Source organism: Macaca thibetana, chromosome 3 (assembly GCF_024542745.1).
Source record: "Macaca thibetana thibetana isolate TM-01 chromosome 3, ASM2454274v1, whole genome shotgun sequence".
In the NCBI taxonomy this organism is placed as follows: domain Eukaryota; kingdom Metazoa; phylum Chordata; class Mammalia; order Primates; family Cercopithecidae; genus Macaca; species Macaca thibetana.
Genome location: NC_065580.1, coordinates 120,205,926 through 120,228,865, shown reverse-complemented (window position 1 = coordinate 120,228,865; position 22,940 = coordinate 120,205,926). Strand labels below are relative to the sequence as shown.

General features: G+C 35.8%; 1 protein-coding gene across 5 annotated transcripts in view; it reads left to right on the top strand.

The window, feature by feature from the left end:
* The window catches only part of ZPBP (zona pellucida binding protein), a 149,140-nt gene that overhangs the window by 51,141 nt on the left and 75,059 nt on the right, over positions 1–22,940 (top strand). For all 5 annotated transcript variants that reach the window (XM_050785561.1, XM_050785557.1, XM_050785560.1 and 2 more), the window contains one exon: positions 10,632–10,850. In XM_050785561.1, the coding sequence (XP_050641518.1) occupies positions 10,632–10,850 (219 nt within the window). The remainder of the gene's footprint in view (positions 1–10,631; positions 10,851–22,940) is intronic.

Below are 22,940 nucleotides of genomic sequence, written 5' to 3'. Positions count from 1 at the left end.
TTTGTTAGTTTTCATTCTAACAGGCCCCTCTGCTGCAGGTCTGCTGGAGTTTGCAGGAGGTCTACTCCAGACCCTCTTTGCCTAGGTATCACCAGCAGAGGCTGCAGTACAGCAAAGATTGCTGCCTATTCCTTCCTCTGGAAGCTTCATCACAGAGGGCACCTGCCAGATGCCAGCTGGAGCTCTCCTGTATGAAGTGTCTGTCGACCCCTGCTGGGAAGTCTTTCAGTCAGGAGGCATGAGGGTCAGGGACCCACCCACTTGAGGAGGCAGTCTGTCCCTTAGCAGAGCTTGAGCTCTGTGCTGGGAGATCCACTGCTCTCTTCAGAGCTGGCAGGCAGGAATGTTTAAGTCTACTGAAGCTGCACCCACAGCCTCCCCTTCCACCAGGTGCTCTGTCCCAGAGAGATGGGAATTTTATCTATAAGCCCCTGCCTGGGGCTGCTGCCTTTCTTTCAGAGATACCCTTCCCAGAGAAGAGGAATCTAGAGAGGCACTCTAGCTATAGTGGCTTTGCAGAGCTGCGGTGTGCTCCACCCAGTTCAAACTTCCAGGCGGCTTTGTTTACACTGTGAGGGGAAAACTGCTTGCCCAAGCCTCAGTAATGGCAGATGCCCCTTCCCTCACCAAGCTCAAGCATCCCAGGTCAACCTCAGACAGCTGTGTTGGCAGCAAGAATTTCAAGCCATTGGATCTTAGCTTAATAGGCTCTGTGGGGGTGGGATCTGCTGAGCTAGAGCACTTGGCTCCCTGGCTTCAGCCCCCTTTCCAGGGGAGTGAATGGTTCTGTCTCACTGGTGTTCCAGGTGCCACTGGGGTATGAAACATAAACTCCTGTAGCTCACTCGGTGTCTGCCCAAATGGCTGCCCACTTCTGTGCTTGAAACTCAGGGCCCTGGTGGTGTAGGTACCCAAGGGACTGTCCTGGTCTGCAGGTTGCGAAAACTGTGGGAAAAGGGTAGTGTCTGGGCTGGAATGCACTGTTCCTCATGGTACAGTCCCTTATTTCTTCCCTTGGCTTGGGGAGGGAGTTGCCCGACCCCTTGTGCTTCCCGGGTGAGGCGACACCCCACCCTGCTTCAGCTCGCCCTCTGTGGGTTGCATTCACTGTCTAACCAGTCCCAGTGCGATGAGCCCGGTACCTGAGTTGGAAATGCAGAAATCACCTGCCTTCTGCATTGATCTCGCCGGGAGCTGCAGCCCAGAGTTGTTCCTATTCGGCCATCTAGCCAGCCACTTAAAGTCTGTTTTGTTTGGTAATTGTGTCACCACTATTGTATTCTTGTGATTGCAGTATGTGTGGTATATCTTTTAACATTCTATTACTTTGAACCTATTTGTATCTTTGAATTTAAAGTGCATCTCATGTAGACAATATATAGCGTAGTTGGATATCACTTTTTAAATCTAGTCTGACAATCTGCTTTTTGATTGGCTTGTTTAGTCCGTTAACATTTAATGTTATTATTGATATACTTGGATATACTTTGTCATTTTACTTTTTGTTTCCATGTTCTTCATGTGTATTCTTCTATTCTGCATTAATTCTGTTGAATTAAATGAATATTTTCTAATGTGGTATTTTCATTTCTTTACTTTTTGCTGTTTATTTCCAGTTCTTTATTAATTTCTCTAGAGCTTGCTGCACACATATTAACCTATCAGAATCAGTTTTAGATTTATACTAATTTAATTTCGGCAAGCTATAGAAATGTTACTTTTTTGTACTTCTGTCTCTCTGTAATTTACGGTATCAATATTACACATATTATATCTTTAGATGTTACAAACTAAATACTACCTTGTTATTATTTTATGTAATTTTGTATCTTTCAAATAAGCTGAGAGTAGAAAGGATAGGAAGTATATATTTATAGGTTTTGTCATATATAGCCTTCTTATTTATCATTTGTGGTTCTCTTCATTTGTTTCCTGGATTCAAGTTACTATATGAATTTTTTTTTAGCCCAATACAGCTTCTCTCACGCACCTCTTTTGTGTTATCATTGGCAAATATATATATATTTATGTGTTATAGGCCCAATTTATACATTATGTATAAATTCTTCTGTGAAATTGCTTTTAAATCAGTAAAAGGGAAAAGAGTAGAAGAAATGCATAGTTGTACTGTCTTTTTGATTACATAATTACCTTAATTGGTGCACTTTGTTTTTTTGTGTGTGTGGATTCAGATACTGGCTGGCATCACATTTTTTTATTCTGAATGACTTCTTTTGGAATTTATTTTAAGCTAGGTATGTGGCAAATATTGCTAATTATTTATCCTGCCAGTTTAAATCTACTCTTGAGCCCTCTTAGTATTTTTACTTTTCATCTCTTGCATTTCCATTTCATTCTTTTCTGTAATTTCAGTCTTTATTTATATTCTGTATTTGATGTGATTTTATAACCATATCTTCTTCAATTTTGGTTTCCTTTAATTCTTTTAACATATTTATAATGAATTATTTGAAGTGTTTATTTTTTTAAATCCCACATCTGGTCACTGTCACAGATAGTTTCTGTTGCTTACCTTTTTCCAGTATATGTCCTGTTTCCTTACGTGTGTTGCAAATTTTTGTCAGAAACTTCACATTTTAGATAATATAGTTATGTGTTTCTTAATGATGGGGATATGTTCTGAGAAATGTGTCATTAGGCAGTTTTGTTTTGTGAACATCATAGGGTATACTTATACAAACCTAGATAGTATAGCTTACTACACACATAGGCTACATGGTATGGCCTTTTCCTCCTAGGCTACAAGCCTGCACAGCATGATACTATATTGAATATTGTATATAGTTGTAATACTGTGGTATTTGTGTATCTAAACATATCTGAATATTATAAAGGTAGACTAAAAATAGGATATTATCATCTATGGGACTAAGATTGTATATGCAGTTTGTTGTTGACCAAAACGTAATTATGCAGCACATGACTGTATATTGTAGCAACTCTGAGGTGAAGTTGCTGGGTGAAGCCTCTGATGTGTGTCCTTGAAAGATGCAGCTTGGGTGTACCCACAGCAGTTTTGGCAGGGCCGTCTCTGACTGTCTCTTTTCTGAAACATACTCACTCAGGTGACTGATCTATTGCTTTCAACAGTGCCCTAGGAAATAAATTGCTCTACTGATCCAGTTAAATTTAGGTTTCTTGAAGTATTAGTTCTTTAGGTCAGTGTTTGAGATATGTTCTGATCCCAGTATTGCTTCTCCCAGGTGACTCCTGTGTTGCTGTCTCGCCAAGTTGTAGTTTAGCTTATAACTCCAGTGAATCTGTGAATCTCGTCTTAGTTGAGCTTGTCTACACTTACACGCAAGTGAAACCAGTTCCTTTGAGATTCAGAGCTTTCTGTTCTGCAGCCTGGTTCTCTTCCCTGGGGAAATTCTCTGAGCGATAGCGCTGAAGCTGAGGCTGGGGACAGTGGTGTGCTTCTTTCTGGGTGACACCCTGCTTTAGGAGCTGAGCACTTGATGTAGGGGTAGCAGGAGCCCTAGGTATCATCAGCTTACAGTCCTGATGTGGAACCCTTACACCACGAATTGGGGTAAGGGTGATGGAGGACTCAGTATTCTCAGTGTTCCTCTACCTAATTTAGAGCCTCTGTCTCAGGAGTTGGGACTAGGTGGAAGAAGGTAGCTATCACCTCTCAGCCAGATTCACCTGGAACTTAATAAATTCAGCAACACGGAGCTGGGGGTAGATGAGAAATGCTGACATCCTTCCTTTCCCGGGAGATAGTCTATTAACTGAAAGCTGGATGGGGAAAGAACCCTATGTTAGGCTGTAGAAATCTGGAATGGAGTGTCTCTCTCCCTCTCCTTGAGCTGAGGGAAGGGAGGAAGGGAGCAGGTCTTGGTTCATATGCTTTCTTCAAATACTGTTTGATATGGTTTGGTTGTATTCCCACCTAAATCTCATGTTTAATTGTACTCCCTAATGTTGGGGGAAGGACCTGTTGGGAGGTGATTAGATCATGGGGGCAGATTTCCTCCTTGTGCTTGTGATAGTGAGTTCTCATGAGATCTGGTTGTTTGAAAGTGTGTAGCACTTCTCCCTTCACTCTCTCTTTCTCTCCTGCTCCATCATGGTAAGACCTGCTTGCTTCCCCTTCACCTTCAATCACGATTGTAAGTTTCCTGAGGCTTCCCTGCCATGCTTCCTGTACAGCCTTCAGAACTGTGAGTTAGTTAAACCTCTTTTGTTAATAAATTACCTAGTCTTAAGTAGTTCTTTATAGCAGTGTGAGAACGGACTATTACACTATTTTTACGGACATTCGATAGACTTCTTTGAATAAATGTTTATTTTTTCTATGCCCTTAGGACAATTTCCAAAGACTGTTTAATGGTTGGTTTTTTTTTTTTTTTTGGAGACGGAGTCTTGCTCTGTGGCCCAGGCTGGAGTGCAGTGGCCGGATCTCAGCTTACTGCAAGCTCCGCCTCCTGGGTTCACGCCATTCTCCTGCCTCAGCCTCCCGAGCAGCTGGGACTACAGGCGGCCGCCACCTCGCCCGGCTAGTTTTTTTGTATTTTTTAGTAGAGACGGGGTTTCACCGGGTTAGCCAGGATGGTCTCGATCTCCTGACCTCGTGATCCGCCCTCCTCGGCCTCCCAAAGTGCTGGGATTACAGGCTTGAGCCACTGCGCCCGGCTAATGGTTGTTTTTAAAAAAGAATTTATAGCAGCTTTGTTGGAGTTTGCAGAGCTCCTCCAGCTGTCTAGTCAGAAGTCTGTCTCCTACAGTTATTTTTTTAGTAGTAGTCATTACTTTATTCAGTTTATTTCTTCTTGCACAAATTATAATAATTCATATTATGAATAATAATTTTTCTCCTAGAAATGGTTTTAATCCAACTCTCCAAATTCATTGACATGAAGATATTTATAGTGTTTTATGTAGTCATTTGTTTTTTCTTTATATATTAAATTTTATAGCTTTTTTCTGTTGTTTAATTAGTACATTATTTGATGTTTTTCTTATGTATCATGGAATTTACTGTCCTTCTACCTGAATTATAATTTTTTTAATATTTCTCAGGGATTCATTCCTTCTTTGATTTTTCTTATTCTCTTTCCCTAACTTGCTTTCTTGTGTTAACCTTGTTCTTTATGTAGACTCTTGAGTTGTACAATTAGCTCATTTATTTTCTTTTTATTTTTTGGGTAAATCTAGTTAAGACTATAAATTTACTTTTTATTACTATAATTGCATCCCACAATTACTGATATGTTTATCATCATTTCTAAATATTTAGTCATATCTACTATGATTTATAGTCATTTATTTAGTATTTTATTTGTTTAAAAATATTTGAGGGATTTTTGTTGTTGATTTTTATTTTGATTTTTTTGTGTGTCAGAGAGTGTGGTTTACATATTATAATATTGAAGTTTTGGATTTTGTTGACTTCTTTCAAAGCCTCCTTTTGATTATTTTTATTTCTGGAATGCTAATTAAACATATTTATTGGCCAGGCGTGGTGGCTCATGCCTGTAATCCCAGCACTTTTGGAGGCTGAGGAGGGCGGATCACAAGGTCAGGAGTTCAAGATCAGCCTGGCCAATATGATGAAACCCCGTCTCTACTAAAAAAAAAAAAAAATGTAGCCAGCTCAGTGGCAGGCGCCTGTAGTCCCAGCTACTCGGGAGGCTTAGGCAGGAGAATCACTTGAACCCGGGAGGTGGAGGTGGCAGTGAGCCGAGATCAAGCCACTGCACTCCATCCTGGGAGACAGAGCAAGACTCCATCTCAAAACAAACAAATGAACATATTTATTAGGATTTCTTAACTTATCATTCAAAACCTTTAGCTTGTCTTTCATATACCAGAGTCTTTAAATGTGGTGTATTTTAGGTACTCTCATACGATTTACCAAATGTTTCTTCAGGTATGTTATGTCTGCCATTTAGCTTATGTATTTCACTTAAGTTATTTATTTTTTAACTTTGGTGATTTTTTTCTTTTTATTTCAATGACTATATTTTCATTCTCCAATATATTAGACCTTGCATTTTTATAATCCCCACTTGTTTTTGGTCATATTCACCTGTTTTTGTTTTATAATTTTCTGTTCTTAATTTATTCCTTTCTTTAACATTTTGAGGATTTACATTTTTACATTTTATTATATTTTAATAATGTACGTATACTTCTTTGTATCCTTACCACCAACAAAATAGGTTTTATTGCTCTTTATATAGTGGGTGTAAAAAAACTGTATCACTTATAATTTGCATTTTCCTTAATACTGTTATCTTTGAGCATCTATTTATATATGTTCATTTTCCCATATAAGATTTTCTATTTATATATTTTGCCTATTTTCCTGTTTTTGTGCTCTTGTCAATTTCTAACAGTACTTTGACTATAGATCAGTGGTTCTCAAATTATGGTCTGTGAAACTCTGGGAGTCCCTGAGACACTTTCAAGGGATCAGTAAGGTGAAAACTAATTTAGTAATTATACTAAGATTTTATTTGCTATTTCTACTGTGTTGATATTTGCACTTATGGTAGGTAAATTCCTGTCACCTATTTAGTAGAAAGCAAGGCAGTGGCCTTGAACTGTACTGGCAATTGAATAACTTCTTAGTTGAGACGCTGCTGAAAACAAAAGCCAGGTTAACAAGGAAGAAAGTGGCAGAAGTTTATGCATGTGCTGTACCTATCATGCTGGAGAGGCCTCAATTCAAAAGTATCTCCTATTGGTACCTTAGGGGCCTTGCTTACGTAATATTTTAACAAACAGTCATAAATCCAATTTAGTGACAAAACAAAGGAGAGAGCAATTCCAGTCTTCTAAAAGGTTAGAAAATGTGGGATGATAGTAAAATCTGTTCCCAGATTCCTTTGGTGCCTGCTGGTGCTTTCTCTGGACAGATTAGCAAACGTTATCTCCAGTAAGGAAGGATTGGTGTCCTGCCATTGGGCAAATGGAGGCTAAGGCCTGAATGGTCCCCTCCATTTTCAGCGTCTTTAACCTTACAGCCCTCAATATTTGGGGGAGAAATACTTTGTTTTTCTTCAGTCCCCCTTTTACAGCTTTAGTTTTAGAAAGTTTTACATATTAAAGTCCAAGTTGGTAGCTTTGGGGAGATTTGGGTTGGAGGTTCTAATCTGGCAAAGGGGGAGAAATAGATTGAAACAAGTAGAAAGCAACAAATTGGGTTCCATGTCTTACCGAATGAGTCTCTTCGTCTTGAGAGTAATTAGCTTAGTTGAACAGATGAGCCTAATTTCAGGAGGTGGTGTTATAGGTGAATTTTTTTCAAATTTAGTCTCTATCTGGTATAGGCACACTGGTATTTAGTTGGCAGCATTTTTATGGAAAACACAGAAAAACAAAAATTAATATCTGGAGCAGTCTGCAAACTAGTCTTTTGAGTTTGGAGGGCAGTCAGCTGAGAATATTTTAGATTTTGACTCAAAAAATTTCAGTTGGGATGGACAGGGAGTGGCAATTTGATAGATTTTCCCAGATTGTCGTTTGAATCGGGTTCCACTGAACTTTCTGTACATACATAAGTTGTTGTAGTGATTTCTCCAAAGTTTATATCAGGTTGTCTAGCATTAACTTGCAGGACTTTAGGAAAAGCAGTTTTGATGTCTAGGGATTTAGAGTCAGATGAGTGAGTGGGAGAAATATTGGAAATTTTAGTCTGGAGAGTCATAGTCAGATATTGGAAGAAACTAAAAATTCAAGATTCAGCCTAGATAATTTTTTAAAAACCCTCAAAAGCAAATGGACAAAGCTAGAATCTAATAACGAGCGCACTATAGTTTTTAAATTTTTCTTGAAACATAATTTTTCTCTCTCTGGTCACCTGTTTCTACCAAAGATCACAGTGAGTCCAGTTTTGTTGTAAAATAAGTTTTAGCCTCATTATGGTTGGCTTGATTAGTTATATAAACTGTAGCAAGGCCGGATGCAGTGGCTTACACCTGTAATCCCAGCACTTTGTGAGGCCGAGGCAGGTGGATCACTTGAAGTCAGGAGTTCAAGACCAGACTAGCCAACATGGTGAAACCCCATCTCTACTAAAAATACAAAAATTAGCCGGGCATGGTGGTACACGCCTGTAATCCCAGCTACTTGGGCAGCTGAGGTGGGAGTATCACTTGAACTTGGGAGGCAGAGGCTGCAGTGAGCAGAGATGGCACTGCTGCACCCTAGCCTGGGCGACAGAGCGAAACTCCATTTCTAAATAAATAAATAAACTGTAGAAACAATAATGATTGACCTTATTATAGGCTCTTTTAAAGTTGGCTTTGCTGGAACTTGTCATAAGGAAAAGACTTTTAAAATACTCTCCAGGTTAGGAAGTCAAGCCATGGACTCACCCTCAGATTTTACCTGTAGTACTTGAGTGAATTTTTTTCTTGAAGTCCCCAAAGTATTTAGAGTATTCTGCACTTCTCAGAAACTGATATTTTTTTTACCTACCACAAGGCTAGTAACCCTGTAAAGGAACCATGTAGACAGCGTACTTGGCCAGTTTTTCCAAGAGATTAATTGGATCCTAGTTAACCTTTAGTTCCTTAAAGCAGCCTGGTCATACCTGAAAATGTGACATCCCAATCAAAGCCTTTGTAATATGTGTTTTTAACTGTGTCTTATTATGAAAGGAAACAGATTCTTATTAATGTTATGCAAATAACTATATTGCCATAAAATAAAAATATTTATGGTTAGTTTCTCAATTCAGAAGAAATCAGAGAGAAAGGTAAATGTTTTGATTTTGCTAACAAAAATATACTTTACTCAATTCCTGCAAACTATAAGTAGCTTAAAAAAAAAAAAAGCTTTCTCGACTCTGGAAAAAGAAACAAAAAATAATTAGCAATGTTTTCAACAAAAAGTCATTAAAAATCATTTTAGTCCTGCATCAGTTGAGTCCCACATAATTCTTTTTCTGCTTGATGTTAGATTAGCAATTTTATGAGTCCAGTTTTTAAAATGGGAGTTATTCAAATTCTTAACCAGTCTAATCGTGTTATCTCAGTGATGTCGGAAAACTGTACTTAAGTGTATTTAAAGTCTATTCCATGAATCTTCTTGAAGACACTTTAGGATTTGCAGAGAGCTTTTGAAGAAAAAACAAAAGCAACAGAATAAAGCAGTAACACATCCAGAATGTTTATTAGGGACCAGTTCTGCAGGCACTTTTGCCTAGCAACTCCAACAATCTCAGACTCCCAGAAGGCGGAAAGATGTTCAGTGCATCAGGTGCTTAAAAAGACAGTTTTATCGTGAAGAAAAGGATTCCTGTCTTGTGGAGGGAAGTGTTTACCAGCCAAGGGCTAATCCTGCAAGCAGCCTCCCACCTGCAGCGTTAACTCTTTTATGCACATAAGCTGATCCTGAATTGTTGCTGGTTTGTGTGTACTTCTGCTGGATGCTCAGGAGAGTATACTTTTGATACAGTGTTTCAGAGAATTTGGGGGATATTTTGACTTAAATTCAGACTTAGTTCTATTTCAGGAAATACCTTCATATGGGTCAGATTTCTGGAGAGAAAAAGTTTTCTTTCTTTGTCCCCAGTCATACTGTGACTCACTACAGTTTCCAGCTCTAACCCTTCAGGTTCAGTTATTCTATGTGATATTTGTATATATTACATATCTTTGATATTATAAGTCATGATATATGTATGTATATATGATAAATGTGTACCTACGCTGATGGATGAATCAGTACAAAAAGCATGTTAGAATTCCTGTTCAGAAATGAAACCTATAGAGGTTTCCTTAGCAATTAGAAGCTGTCTGGTCTCTACTCCGAATACAAAGATGGACGGTAGCTAACTATGTGTACTTAATTTTAGCTTAAATGTGTAGGTAGGAAAGTAAACAATGACTGGGTGCACTTCAGTGTATGCAGGAAGCTTTTCCTGAGCATAATCCAGGAACAGGCAGGGAAGTCTCCCTTGTTGGACAGAAGTAGCAACAGAGCGCCCTGTTTTGGAAGTTGAACTTTTCTGACTTTTGGTATTGTAGTGAATTTCTTTTCATTTTTATTTTTCTTGTGTCATTTCAGTGAGAATTTGGGATGGTTAAAATATATATGTGTGTGTGTGTGTGTGTGTTCTCAGTTCCAGCTGTTGTACTCAACTCAATAAAACTAATTGTGTATCTATTAGAAACGTATTTTTGAATATTGTTCATAATTGTATGAATTTAATTTCTTCCAAGATAAATATTTAACTTAGAGAAGTGCTATACCTGAGTTTGAGCAGCATAGTGTTGAGGTTAATAGAATAGGCTCTGGGACCAGGCTCCATCAGTTACAATCTTAGTTTTGAAAGCATAGGCATTGGACATGTGACATAATCCCTGCCTCCCTCAATTTCTTTATGACAGATAGAAAATCTTAATGATGCTGAGAGATTCAAATGAGTCACTATTTGTAAAGTGTCAATCATAGTATTTGGTACTTAGATAAGTGTTGGTACTTAGATAAGTGTTGGTACAAGATAAGTGTTGGTGAACTAAAAATAAATATAATTGTATCTAAAAACATGTGCCAAGAATTTATACCAAGTAATCATATTTCTTAAATAGTTACAATATGTTTGAATTATTTAAGTAACCATTTTTTGTCTTTCTCTTCTTAATTTTTTACAGCTTATCGTGAGCCTCATTATTATTATCAGTTCACAGCTCGATATCATGCAGCTCCCTGCAACAGTATTTATAATATTTCTTTTGAGAAGAAACTTATTCAGATTTTAAGCAAACTGCTTCTTGACCTTTCATGTGAAATTTCCTTACTTAAGTCTGAATGCCATCATGTTAAAATGCAAAGAGCTGGTTTGCAAAATGAATTGTTCTTTACATTTTCAGGTAAGTCTATACAATTTATTAGAAAAGCAAATGGAGAACACATAACTAAGAGTTAAAAAAATGTTGTTAATTACTCACAGCATTTTTACAATATAAACACTATACATCTGAATATATTTTGTTCTCTACTTTGACTTAGTGCTATTAACCCCTCAAATAGAATTCTACTGATTCATGTACTAATGAAAAGTTTGCTCTCTCAATAACACTGTTATGATAATTTACTGTAGAGTGGAATTTAGTGTAAGGAAAGTCATGCTATTTAGGTTTAATGATTTAATTTGTAAAATCATCTTATTATAAGATGGGTTAATATCATAGACCAGAGGAAACATTCAGCTTAGTATGCTTTTCTTGATAATGTGGAGTAGAGGCCCAGTATTTTCTGGAAAACAAAGAATTGGACTTTATACTTATACCTTTATATTTATCTTTATATTTATAATGGTTTATGAATGACCACTTAGGAATACCCACCCATGTGTTTTTAAGAGGTCCCAGTGACAGTAGGGCACCCCTCCCCTTTCATCACAAATGTTACTGCTTGCTAGTTTCCTACCTCCTTTTTTAGTGTTTTTTTTTTTTTTTTTTTTTAAATCATTATTTATCTGCTATCAGAGTTGGATTGTATTTAACCATTTCCCCAACTTTCCCTTCTGTTTCTTTTTTGGCCATCTAGGATTGAAGTTTTAGAAACACAGTTGAGAGGCATGAAGCTTTAAGGGGAAAAAACAAGAGAAGTTCAGCCTCATTTTCTGTCTTTTATCTCCTTACTTTTCTCCTGTCTTCCCTTCTTTTCTCCTCTCTTTCCTTCTCCTCAGCCCTCCCCTCCCCTCACTACTCCTTTTCCCTTCCCTGCCCTCCCCTCTCTCTCCTCTTCTCCAGAAATACATTGAGAGTTTTTCTCCAGCCCCTGGGTCTGTCTAATAGGTAGATCAGGTCTTAGAAAACCTGAAAGTGTGGCTCTCTTCAGGTTCAGCACTTTGGGAGGCTGAGGCAGGTGGATCACTTGAGGTCAGGAGTTTGGGACCAGCCTGGCCAACACGGGGAAAACTGCCTCTACTAAAAATACAAAAATTAGCCGGGCATGGTGGCGTGGGCCTGTAGTCTCAGTGACTTGGGAGGCTGAGGCAGGAGAATCACTTGAACCCAGGAAGCTGAGGTTGCAGTGAGCCGAGATCATGCCACTGCACTGCAGCCTGGCTGACAGAGTGAGACTGTTTAGAAAAAAAAAAAAAAAAAAAAAAAAGCTGAAAGTGTACTGGAACTTATAAAAGAGATGATATCCAATAGAAATGAAGCATTATGAGACTTGATTTGCATTTCTCCAAAGGCAAATGTTGTTGAGCATCTTTTCATGCGCTTATCAGTCAGTTGTGTATCTTCTTTGGAGAAATGTTTATTCAAGTCCTTTGCTCAATTTAAAATTGGGTTTGTGTCTTTTTGGTGGTGTTGTAAGAGTTCTTTATATATTCTGAATACTGTATTCTTATTAATATGTGATATGCAAATATTTCTTCCATTTTATAGGTTCTTTTTTCACTTTCTTAATAATGTCCTTTGATACCCAATTGATTTTAATTTTGATGATGTCCAATTTACCTGTTTTTTCCTTGTGTTTCTTGTACTTTGGGTGGCGTTTCTAAGAATATGTTGCCAAATCTGAGGTCATCAAGATTTACTCCTTCTGTAGTTTTAGCTATTACACTTCGGTCTAAGATTCATTTTGAGCTAATTGTGTATATAGTATGAGGTATGGGTTCAGCCTTATACTTCATATTTTGCATATGGCTATCTGGTTGCCCGAGAACATTTGTTGGAAGAGACCATTTTTTTCCACATTGAATCGTCTTGGCAACCTTGTTGAAAGTCAGTTAACCATAAATATATGAGCTTATCTCTAGACTCTCAATTCTATTGCATTGTTCTGTATTTCTGTTCTTATGTCAGTATACCATTTTGATTACTGTTTGATTTGTGGCACTTTGGAAATTGAGAAGTGAGAGTCCTCCAATTTTGTTCTTCCTTTTTAACACTGTTTTGGTAATTTGAGATTGTTTTTAATTCCATATGATTTTTAGCATCTCCTTCTCCATTTCTGACAAAAATCACCATTGGCGTTTTGATAGGGATTGCATTGGATCTGGACATAGCTTTAGATATTATTGCCACCTTAACAATATTAAGTCTTTTAATCTGTGAACACAGGTAGCTTTGCATTTATTTAGAACTTGTTTAATTTCTTTCAGTAGCATTTTACAGTTTTCAGTGTATAAGTATAGTGCTGTAACTCTTGACAAATGTATTTCTAAGTATTTTATTATTACTGATGCTATTATAAGTAGAATTTTCTTAATTCCCTTTATACTTTGTTCATTGCTAGTGTATAGAAATACACTAGGTTTTTTAAAAAATGGATTCTGCATCCTTGATTGAATTCCATTGTTAGCTCTAATAGTGTTTTTGGTTTTGTTTTGTTTTTGTGAAATCTTTAGTAGTTTTTGTATAGAAGATCATGTTGTCTGTGGATAGCAATAGTTTTACTTCTCCCTTTCCACCCTGGATACATTTTACACCATTTTCTTGCAAAATTGCTCTTGCTTGAACTTCTAGCACAATGTTTAGTAGAAGTGGCAAAATTGGCATCTTTGTCTTGTTCTTGATCTTAGGAGGAAAGCTTTCAGTCTTTCACTGTTGAGTATGATATTTGCTGTGGGTTTATAATGAAAGGATTTTGTATTTTGTTAAATACTACTTTTGTATGAAATGAGATTATCATGTTTTTTTTTATTTTCACCCTGCCTTCTATTAATGCGGTGTACTCTATTTTTATTGTTATATTTTCAACAACCTTTGCATTCCTGGATTATACCCTACTTGGTCATGCTGTATTCTTTACCATACTACTGGAATTGGTTTGCTATTTTTTTATTAAGAATTTTGCATTCATAATGGATATTGGCCTGTAATCATATAATTTTCTGGCATTGGTGCCAGGGTAATGCTAGCTTCATGATATGAGTTAGGAAATGTTACTTCCTCTTCTATCCTTTTGGAAAAAAGTGAGATGAATTTTATTTAATTCTTCTTTACCTGATAGAATTCATTACTGAAGCTTTTGGATTCTGGGTTTTTCTTTGTTGGCAGGTTTTTGATTACTGATTCAAACTCTTACTTAGTTATAGACCTATTCATATTTTCTGTTTATTCTTGAGTCAGTTTTGGTAGTTTGTGTGTTTCTAGCAATTTATTTCATTAGGTTACCTAATTTATTGGCCTACAATGGTTTATAGTGTTCTCTTGTTATCCTTTTTATTTCTGAAAGGTAGGTAGTAATGTCTCTGCTTTGATTTCTCTATGTGAATGTTTGTCAACTTTATTGCATTTTTTCCAAAAACCATTTTTTTATTGCTTTTTCTCTTCTCTAGTTTATATATTTTCTACTCTTTATTATTTCCTTCTTTTTGCTAGCTCTGAGTTTAATTCATTCTTTTTCTAGTTTCTTAAGGTGTGACATTAAGTAATTGATTTGAAATCTTTCTTCTTGTTAAGTATAGGTGTTTACTTACACCCATACATTTCCTTCTGAGTACTGCTTTAACTGCAACCCATACTTTTTGGTAAGTTGTATTTTCATTTTCATTCATCTGCAAGTATTTTCTAACTTCCCTTACACTGTTTTGTGACCTGTTTGTTATTTAGAAGTATGGTGTTCAATTTCCACATGTTCGTATACATTCTAGATGTCCTTCTGTTAAGGCTTTCTGATTTCTTTCTTTTGTGGGATAGAAGTCTAGTCCAAATGACCACCAGGATGGCTAAATAGTAGAAAGAAGAGATTTATTGTGACATCAACTTGCAGTTTGGGAAGATATGATCTTTGGTGTGGACTGAAGGCACTCTGTCTTCCAAAGGGAAAGGGTCTGTATTAACAATAGGGTCTTATGTATTCAGCTTGTTTTGGGTAAAGCTATAAATATTTATGAGGGGGGTTGAACACATGTACAATGGGTAGACATATATGTAACTTACGTTCCATGTTCACTTTGGGGTGGGTTTTAGCATTAAAACGAGGTAGAATTTGGCTCTGTCTATTGAAAGGCTGACTATAAAACACAAAGAATTTGTTCAGTCTCTATTAGCTTGCTGAAACTGGCTTAAGGCTGCAGTTGCCTTTCAGGAAGGAGTTCTTGTAAGGCAGATTCTCTGTCCAGTCAGAATTTTAGTGGTCTCGGTTGTAAATCAGTTAGGAAGGGAATCTGGCAATTTGTCTGATAGCTCCTGTTAAAGGGTTTAGCAAGGTGTGTTTGCATGCGTGTGTGTGTGTGTGTGTTTTGTACCCATAGAAATTTAGGGAATTGACATGCCAGCTGAGCCCTGAACCTTTAGCTCATAGCTAATTTTTGTTTCCTTAACCTTGGGGTCCATCTTAGTTGATAAAGGAGCATCTATTTTTGTTTCTCAGATTACAGAAGCTACTTTATATCATTTTCATCTTCTTATACTTACTGAGACTCTTTTGTGGTTACACATATGGTCTACCTGGAGGAATGTTTCATATGTACTTGTGAAGTATGTGTATTCTCCTGTTGTTGGGTGGAGGGTTCTGTGTATATTGTATAGATCTAGTGTTGTTCAAGTACTCTATCTGCTTATTGATCTTCTGCCTAACTTTTATATTCATTATTGAAGGTGCGGTATTGATGTGTTCCACTATTATTATCTGCTTTTCCCTTCTGTTCTGTCAATTTTTGCTTCATATAATTTGGGACTCTGTTGTTAGAGGCCTATATACTTATAAATGTTATATGTTCTTTAATACATTGGCCCTTTTATCAAAATATAGTGCATTTCTTTGCATCTTGTAACAATTTTTGACTTAAAGTTTATTTTATCTGATGTTTGTATATAGATCTGTTTATATTTTTTGTTTCTTCTTGAGTTTTGATAGTAGTGTGTTTCCAGCAATTTGTGTATTTTATCTAGATTTGATGACTATTTGCACAAAGTATCTTTTTTCATCCATTTACTTTTAATCCATGTTTTTTTTGCTTTTGCACCTAAAGTGAATCTTTTGTAGACAACAGTTAGATCCTGCATTTTTATCCATTATGTCCACTTCTGCCTTTTAATTGGTGTCTTTAAATTAAGCCACTTACATTTAAAATTATTACTGATAAGGGAGGACTTACTTTTGCCTTTTTGCTACACATTTTCTATATTGTGTGGGGTTTTTTTACATTAATTGACTATTTTTAGAGCAGTTTTTACTTTACAGAAAAGTTAAGCAAAGTATAGACACACACATTTTTACATGCATATTTGTATGTAAAAAGTCATTAACAAACCCAAGGTCACTTTTTCTTCTTTGTTTCCATCTTTCCAGTTTTGTGTATTTTACAGGTATCTCTGTGATTATATTATGAAGTTAATTTTGGTTAAAGGTATAAGTCTAGATTTATTTGCATGTGGATATCCAGTTGGTCAAGCATCATTTTTTAAATGACTATATTTTCTCTTTTGAATTGCTGTCTTTTCCTTTGTGAATGATCAATTGAGTATATTAACATGCGTATATTTCTGAGATTTCTGTTCACTTATATTGGTCTCTGTCTGTTCTTTCATCAGTACTATACCGTCTTGACTTCTGTAGTTTTATAGTAAGTCCTCTGTATTTATAGTCAGTCCTCTGTATTTCTTGCCTTTAATAATGTGTTGGCTGTTCTAGGTCTTTTGCCTTTTCATGTAAATTTTAGAAGCAGTTTGTAGATAAGCACAAAATATTTTATTGATATTTTGAGTGTCATTGAGTTTAAAGTACATATCAAGTTGGCAAGAACTGACATTGTAACAATAGTGGATCTTCCTATCTATGAACATGGAATATCTTTTTATTTACTTAGGTCTTTGATTTTTTATCAGAGTTTTACAGTTTTCCTCATATAGACTTTGTACTTATTTTGTTATATATTTCATTTTTGTTAGTGTAGTGGCATTGCATTGTTTTCAAATTACAGTTGTTTATTACAAGTACATAGGAAAGCAATTGACTTTTTAAAACAATTTTTAATTGTATAATTTTAAGATGTACAACATGTTTATATACACACATATGTACACATTAAAATAATTACTGCAAGTCAAGCAAACTAGCATATCTATTATCTCACATCATTATCTTTCTTTCCATCTCCAACCCATGGTAAGAGCATGTAAAATGACTCTTCTTGCAAGTTTTTAGCATATAATACAGTATTATTAACTAGAGTCCTCATGTGGTACATCAGAACATTAGATCTCTAGATTTATTCATTCTTCTTAACTACAACTTTATTCATTTTGATTCACATCATTACCACGACCCCTGCCCTGCCCCTGGGTAATCACCATTCTACTTCCTGATTTTATGAATTTAGTGTTTTTTTTTTTTTTTTTCTTAAAGTGAGATCATTCTGTATTTTTCTTTCTGAGCTTATATTATTTCACTTAACATATGTCCTTTAGGTTCATCTGTATTGTTGCAAATGGCAGGATCTCCTTTTTTAAGGCTGAATAATATTCCTCTGTGTGTGTGTGTGTGTATGTGTGTATAATGCATTTATTTATTTATATTTATCCAGTCATCCATCATTGAACACTTAAGTTATTTCCATATCTTGGCTGTTATGAATAATGTTGCAGTGAACATGGGAGCACAGATATATGTATGAGGTTGTGGTTTCATTTCTTTTGGATATGTAGTCAGAAGAGGGATTGCTTGGTCAAATGGTAGTTGTATTTTTAATTCCTTTAGTAACTTCTATACTGTTTTCCACAATTGTTGTACCAATGTACATTCCTACTAACAGTATACAAGGGTTCTGGTTTCTCCACACCCTCACCAGTACATTATCTCTCATCATTTTGACAGTAGCCATCCTGACAGGCATGAGATGATATCCTATTGTGGTTTTCATTTGCGTTTCCCTGATTATTGGTGATGTTAAGCATTTTTTCCTTTTTTTCTTCTTCTCCTTCTGGCATTACCATTTTGTATATTATTCAACTTATGTTATTATTCCACAGTTCTTGGATATTCTTTTCTCGTTTTTTTTTTTTTAAATTATGTTTTTGAGAAATTTCTACTGATGTGTTTTCAAGCTTCGGTCTATTTGATTCTTTCCTCCAGCCCACTGATGGGCTCATCAAAGGCATTCTTCATTTTGGTTAAAGTGATTTTGATATCTAGCATTTCCTTGTGATTCTTAGAGTTTCCATCTTTCTCACTACATTATCCATTCTGTTCTTGCATCTTGTCCCATTTTTTCCATTAGAACTCTTAGCATATTATTCATAGTTATTTTACATTTCTGTACCATAATTCCCAAATCTCTGCCATATCTGAGTTTGGTTTTGATTGTTGCTCTGTTTCTTGAAACTGTGTTTGACTTTTAGTATGTTTTCCATTTTTTTGTGTGTGTGTGTGTGTGTGTGTGTGTGTAAAGCTGACCAGTATGCACCAGGTAGTAAGAAATTAGTTAAATAGTTCTTTTAGTGTGTGATAGTTCTGTTTATCTGGCTAGGATTTGGGCTTTGTTTACTGTTTATTGTAGTACTAGAGGCTACATTTTTTTTTTATCCTCTTGTTTTTGTCTTTCCTATGGTCTTTGGGTAATATGGAGACTTTTTCTTGAGTAAGACTTGAAATGCTTTCCATTATAATACCATGGCATTATACGGAACTCTGTAAATATAGTGGTAATATATGCATGTATGGGGGGTAAGCATCCTGTAAGTCTGTGATTTGCTCTGTTTTTTCAGAGGGCCTGTGTCCTTTGCCTGAGACCTTCACAAGCGCTTCTCTTTCTTACTTTACACTGAGAAGGCTAGAGAGGGTTTGAATTTGGTATTTCCCTTCCCCCAGGTCATTGAGGCTCTGGTAAAAATGAAACTTTGTTAAGCTATTTCTCTTGAGGCAGGGTTTCCAAAATACTAGTTTTACTTCAGATGCTCTTGTTGTACTTTGGTTTGGTTTACTTCCAACTGGTTACTTTTCTCCTTCCCTTTGCCAGAAGCACAAGGAGATTTTCCTCCAGTCTTAACCCTGAGAACCTGTTGGGTTTCCTAGACATAAAGCTCATGAAAGTTTGGAAGCCCTCGCCTGCCGCCCAAGAATGTGCCCCATTGCAGTTTTAACGGTGGAGCTTGTCCACCCTGAGCTTCTTAGCAATTATAATTTAAATTATCCTGGTAATGGCTCCCATAGCAGGCTTCTGCTCCTGGTAAGTTGTGATTCTCTGTATACACCTATCTGCCTCTACATTTTTGGAAGCTGCAGTTTTCCCAGTAACCTCAATTTTCTGATGGGTCTAAGAAAAGTTGCAGATTTTTTTGTTGTTGTTGATACAGGCCTGACATCTGACAAGTTCCTTAGATGTCAAATAGAAACCAGAAATTGTCTCATATCTTTTTTTTGTTTGATTATCCCTGTTACTACCTTCTTTTGTGTTTAGTTATTTATAGAGTACCATTTAAATTTCCTTTTCATTTCATTTTATTAATATATTTTAGTTACTTTCTTGGTGGCTAACCTGAGAACTGCAATTAGAATTTCAAACTCATAAGAAGCTAGTTTGAATTGATTCCAGCTTAGTTATAATAGTATTCCAAAACTCTGCTCCTGTGAAGGTCACTCCTCTATGTTGTCCCTAATTACATTACTGTATATTGTGTATCTACTAACATTGATTTGTAATTATTGTTTTATTCATTTGTCATTATTATCATATAAAAAGATGAGTGATAAAGAATAGTGACTTTTATATTTATCTATATTTACCTTTTATGTTTACCCAGATGTACTCCTATGTAGTTACTTTTGCCAATATTCTTTTTTTTGTGTGTAGTAACAAGTTACTATCTATTCTTCATCAGCTGTTCATTTTTGGAAGACCTTAGATTCTCCTGCATTTTTGAAAGCTTGTTTTGCCAGATACAGGATTCTTGGTTGAGTGTTTTTATTTCAGTTCTTTAAATATATTATCCCGCTGCCTTCTGTCCTCTGTGGTTTTTCATGAAAATCTGATGTTCATCTTATTGTGGACACCTAGTATGCGACAAGTTACTTCTTTCTTGCTGCTTTTAAGATTCTCTGTCTTTTATTTTTTAAAAAAATGGTTGCCCATTTATTATAAATGATACTACAGAAAATACAGATATGCTGGCAGATGGAAAAGATGCACAGGGCAAGGCATGTGGGAAGGGGCCTGGAGCTTACATGCTCCCTTTGGGCATGCCACCACCCAGTATCTCTGCATGTTTAGCAACCTAGAAGCTCCTGTCTTTGATTTTTGAAAGTTTCATTATAATTTGTCTCAGTCTGGGATTCCTTGTGTTTACCCTATGTGGATTCTATTTATCTTGTATGTGTTTTATAAAATTTGGGGAATTTTGGCCATTATTTCTTCAAATACTCTTTTTACCACTTTCTCATTTTTCTCTCCTTCTGCGACTCCCATCATGTATATGGTGGTACACTTGATGTTGTTACACAGATGTCTTAGGTTCTCTTCACTTAAATTTTTTTTCTTTCTTCTCTGACTGGATAATTTCAGTGAACTATCTTCAAGTTCACTAATTCTTTTGCTTACTCAAATCTGTCATTGAAAATGTTTAGTGAATTCCTCATTTCAGTTGTTACAATTTTCTGCTCCATAATTTTTATTAGATTTTGTTCTGTAACTTAATTTTGCTTTATTGATATTCTCTATTTGTGAAGGCGTCATTTTCCTTATTTTCTTTGGTTCTTTGTTCATAATTTTCTTTAGCTCTTTAAGCATATTTAAGATAGCTGATTTAGCGTTTTTGTCTAGCAAGTCCAATGTCTCTTTCCTCAGGGACAATTTCTATTATATTTTGTTCTCTGTGAATAGGCCATACATTCTTGTTTCTTTATATAACTTCTATTTTTTTTTAAAACTTTACATTTTAAAATATTTTAATGGATACTTTTGAAATCAGATCCTTCTGCCTGTTCAGCGTATTTGGTTGTTGCTTGTGTGGATTGTAGTTGTTTGTTTTATAATTTTCTTCATCTTTTGTCATGTCCTCTGAAGTCTGTCTTCCATATACTTGAAATTTTGTTACATATTTAACTTTTGAATTCTTTTTAACCTTTGTGGTCAGCTACTGACTTAACAGATATTTTCTTAAATTCTGTGTTGAAGTCATCATTTGTTGACTTTGCATTCACTTGGTTGTTGTAAACATTTGATCATTTTCTGGAGTTCTGACAAAAGTTGATTCTGGCCATTTTTGTTCATTTTTTTTTTCATGTTTCTGTGGAAAGAGGTGGCCAGCAGTTTTCCTCTCTGCTATTTTCGCTGGAGTCATTGCTATCTTCTTTATTTTTTAATCTCATAGAAAACTTATCTTACAAAAAGCTAGGTGATTGTATACAGGATGAGGTTAGTCAGCTAGCCTAAAGAGGGGATATGCAAGAAGCTCAGGAAAAGATAGCTGATGCAGACAACATGAGTGTCGTGTGGTTTGCCTGATATGGTGGGGATGGATGTAGTGTCTGTTGTCTGTTAACACCATTAATACTGGATTTGGGCTGAACCAGTCTCCTAGATATTTGTTACTTTAGCAATCTTTTATGTATACTGATTCTGAAAAGATAGATTAGAAAATACCTTGTATTTCTTTTGATTCTATGTTGTGGTTTCTGACAGTTTTGCATTAGTTTCATGAATAGTAGATCTTAATGAATTTTTAAAATTGCCTTAAACTTTTATAAGGATTCAAAAGTAAGAAAATTTTACATCATCATGATGATTCAATCTCATAATCATGTTATGATGCATTGGTAGACTCAGGTCTGCCACCTTCTGAATTACTTTGTGGACAATCCATTAAAAAGCTGTACCTTAGGTGTATAATATTTAAAAGACCTGGCTACAGTTTACTAGTGCTTTTCATAACTCTACGCATGTTTCTTTTTTTTTCTTTTTTTCTTTTTTTTGAGACAGAGTCTCACTCTGTTGCCGAGGCTGGAGTGCATGGGCATGATCTCAGCTCACTGCAACCTCTGCCTCCTGGGTTCAAGCGATAAAATTTAGAGATTTAACTTTTCTCGGGCCTGGATTTAGATAACTTCATTTTAAAAGGACTGAAGGTAAAAATAGAATATAAATAAAACCTTTTCTCCCCCAAGTCTGTGACCCTAGTTGGACCTCTGTCTGAAATTAACTGATCTAATTTTATAAAATCACTAGGTTGAATTTTGTTGTCTGTAATATTGTATAGTACCTCATAATATCAATTCAGATAGCAAGAGTGAAGTTTCACACCATGTATGGGTTTGGGAAGAATTTGAAAGAAATATGTTGAAACAACAAAATAAAGATTTCCCATTATTCTGGGAATATACTCCACGTATATTCATACTTTTACGATCAATTTTATGATCTTCATATCAATAGTTGTCCATCAGACATATTTTACATGACATACTAGGTAAATGTTGGTAATACAGAGTAAGGATCCCTCTTCAAGATTGTATTATGGTAAAAACAATATGCATATAATAATAGTACAACTTATGTAAATACTGTAGAAGAGTTACCAAGTGTTTTATGGGTTCTGAGGAAGTAAAGGTGTTATTAAGGAGATCAACAGTTAAGGAGGCCCGTGAAAAATTACTGGTGTTTTGAAAGAATTCTGTGGAAAATGAACAACTTAAAAGTCATGTACACAGGCATCATAGAGCAATATTTGGAGTCGAATAGCGAATGGATAGCATACAAGTAGAGTTATGGGAAAAACAAAATTGTCAAGATCAGTAGTAAATAAATTATAGAGATTTTGGTTGCTGAATTGAAGTATTTGGTTTTAAACGTATCCTCATAACTGGAAAGGGTGACAGAAATCACATTATTCAGCCCCTTGTTTTACAAATTAGAGTAGAAACCTCAAATGTTATTTTAACATTATACCTATGTTTATTAGTAGACCTCCTATAGAACTCAGGCTAGAAATCAGATTTCTTTCAATGTATTTTTTAAGTCTTGTAGTACAATAGGAACATTTCTCAGATGATCTTGCAGAGAC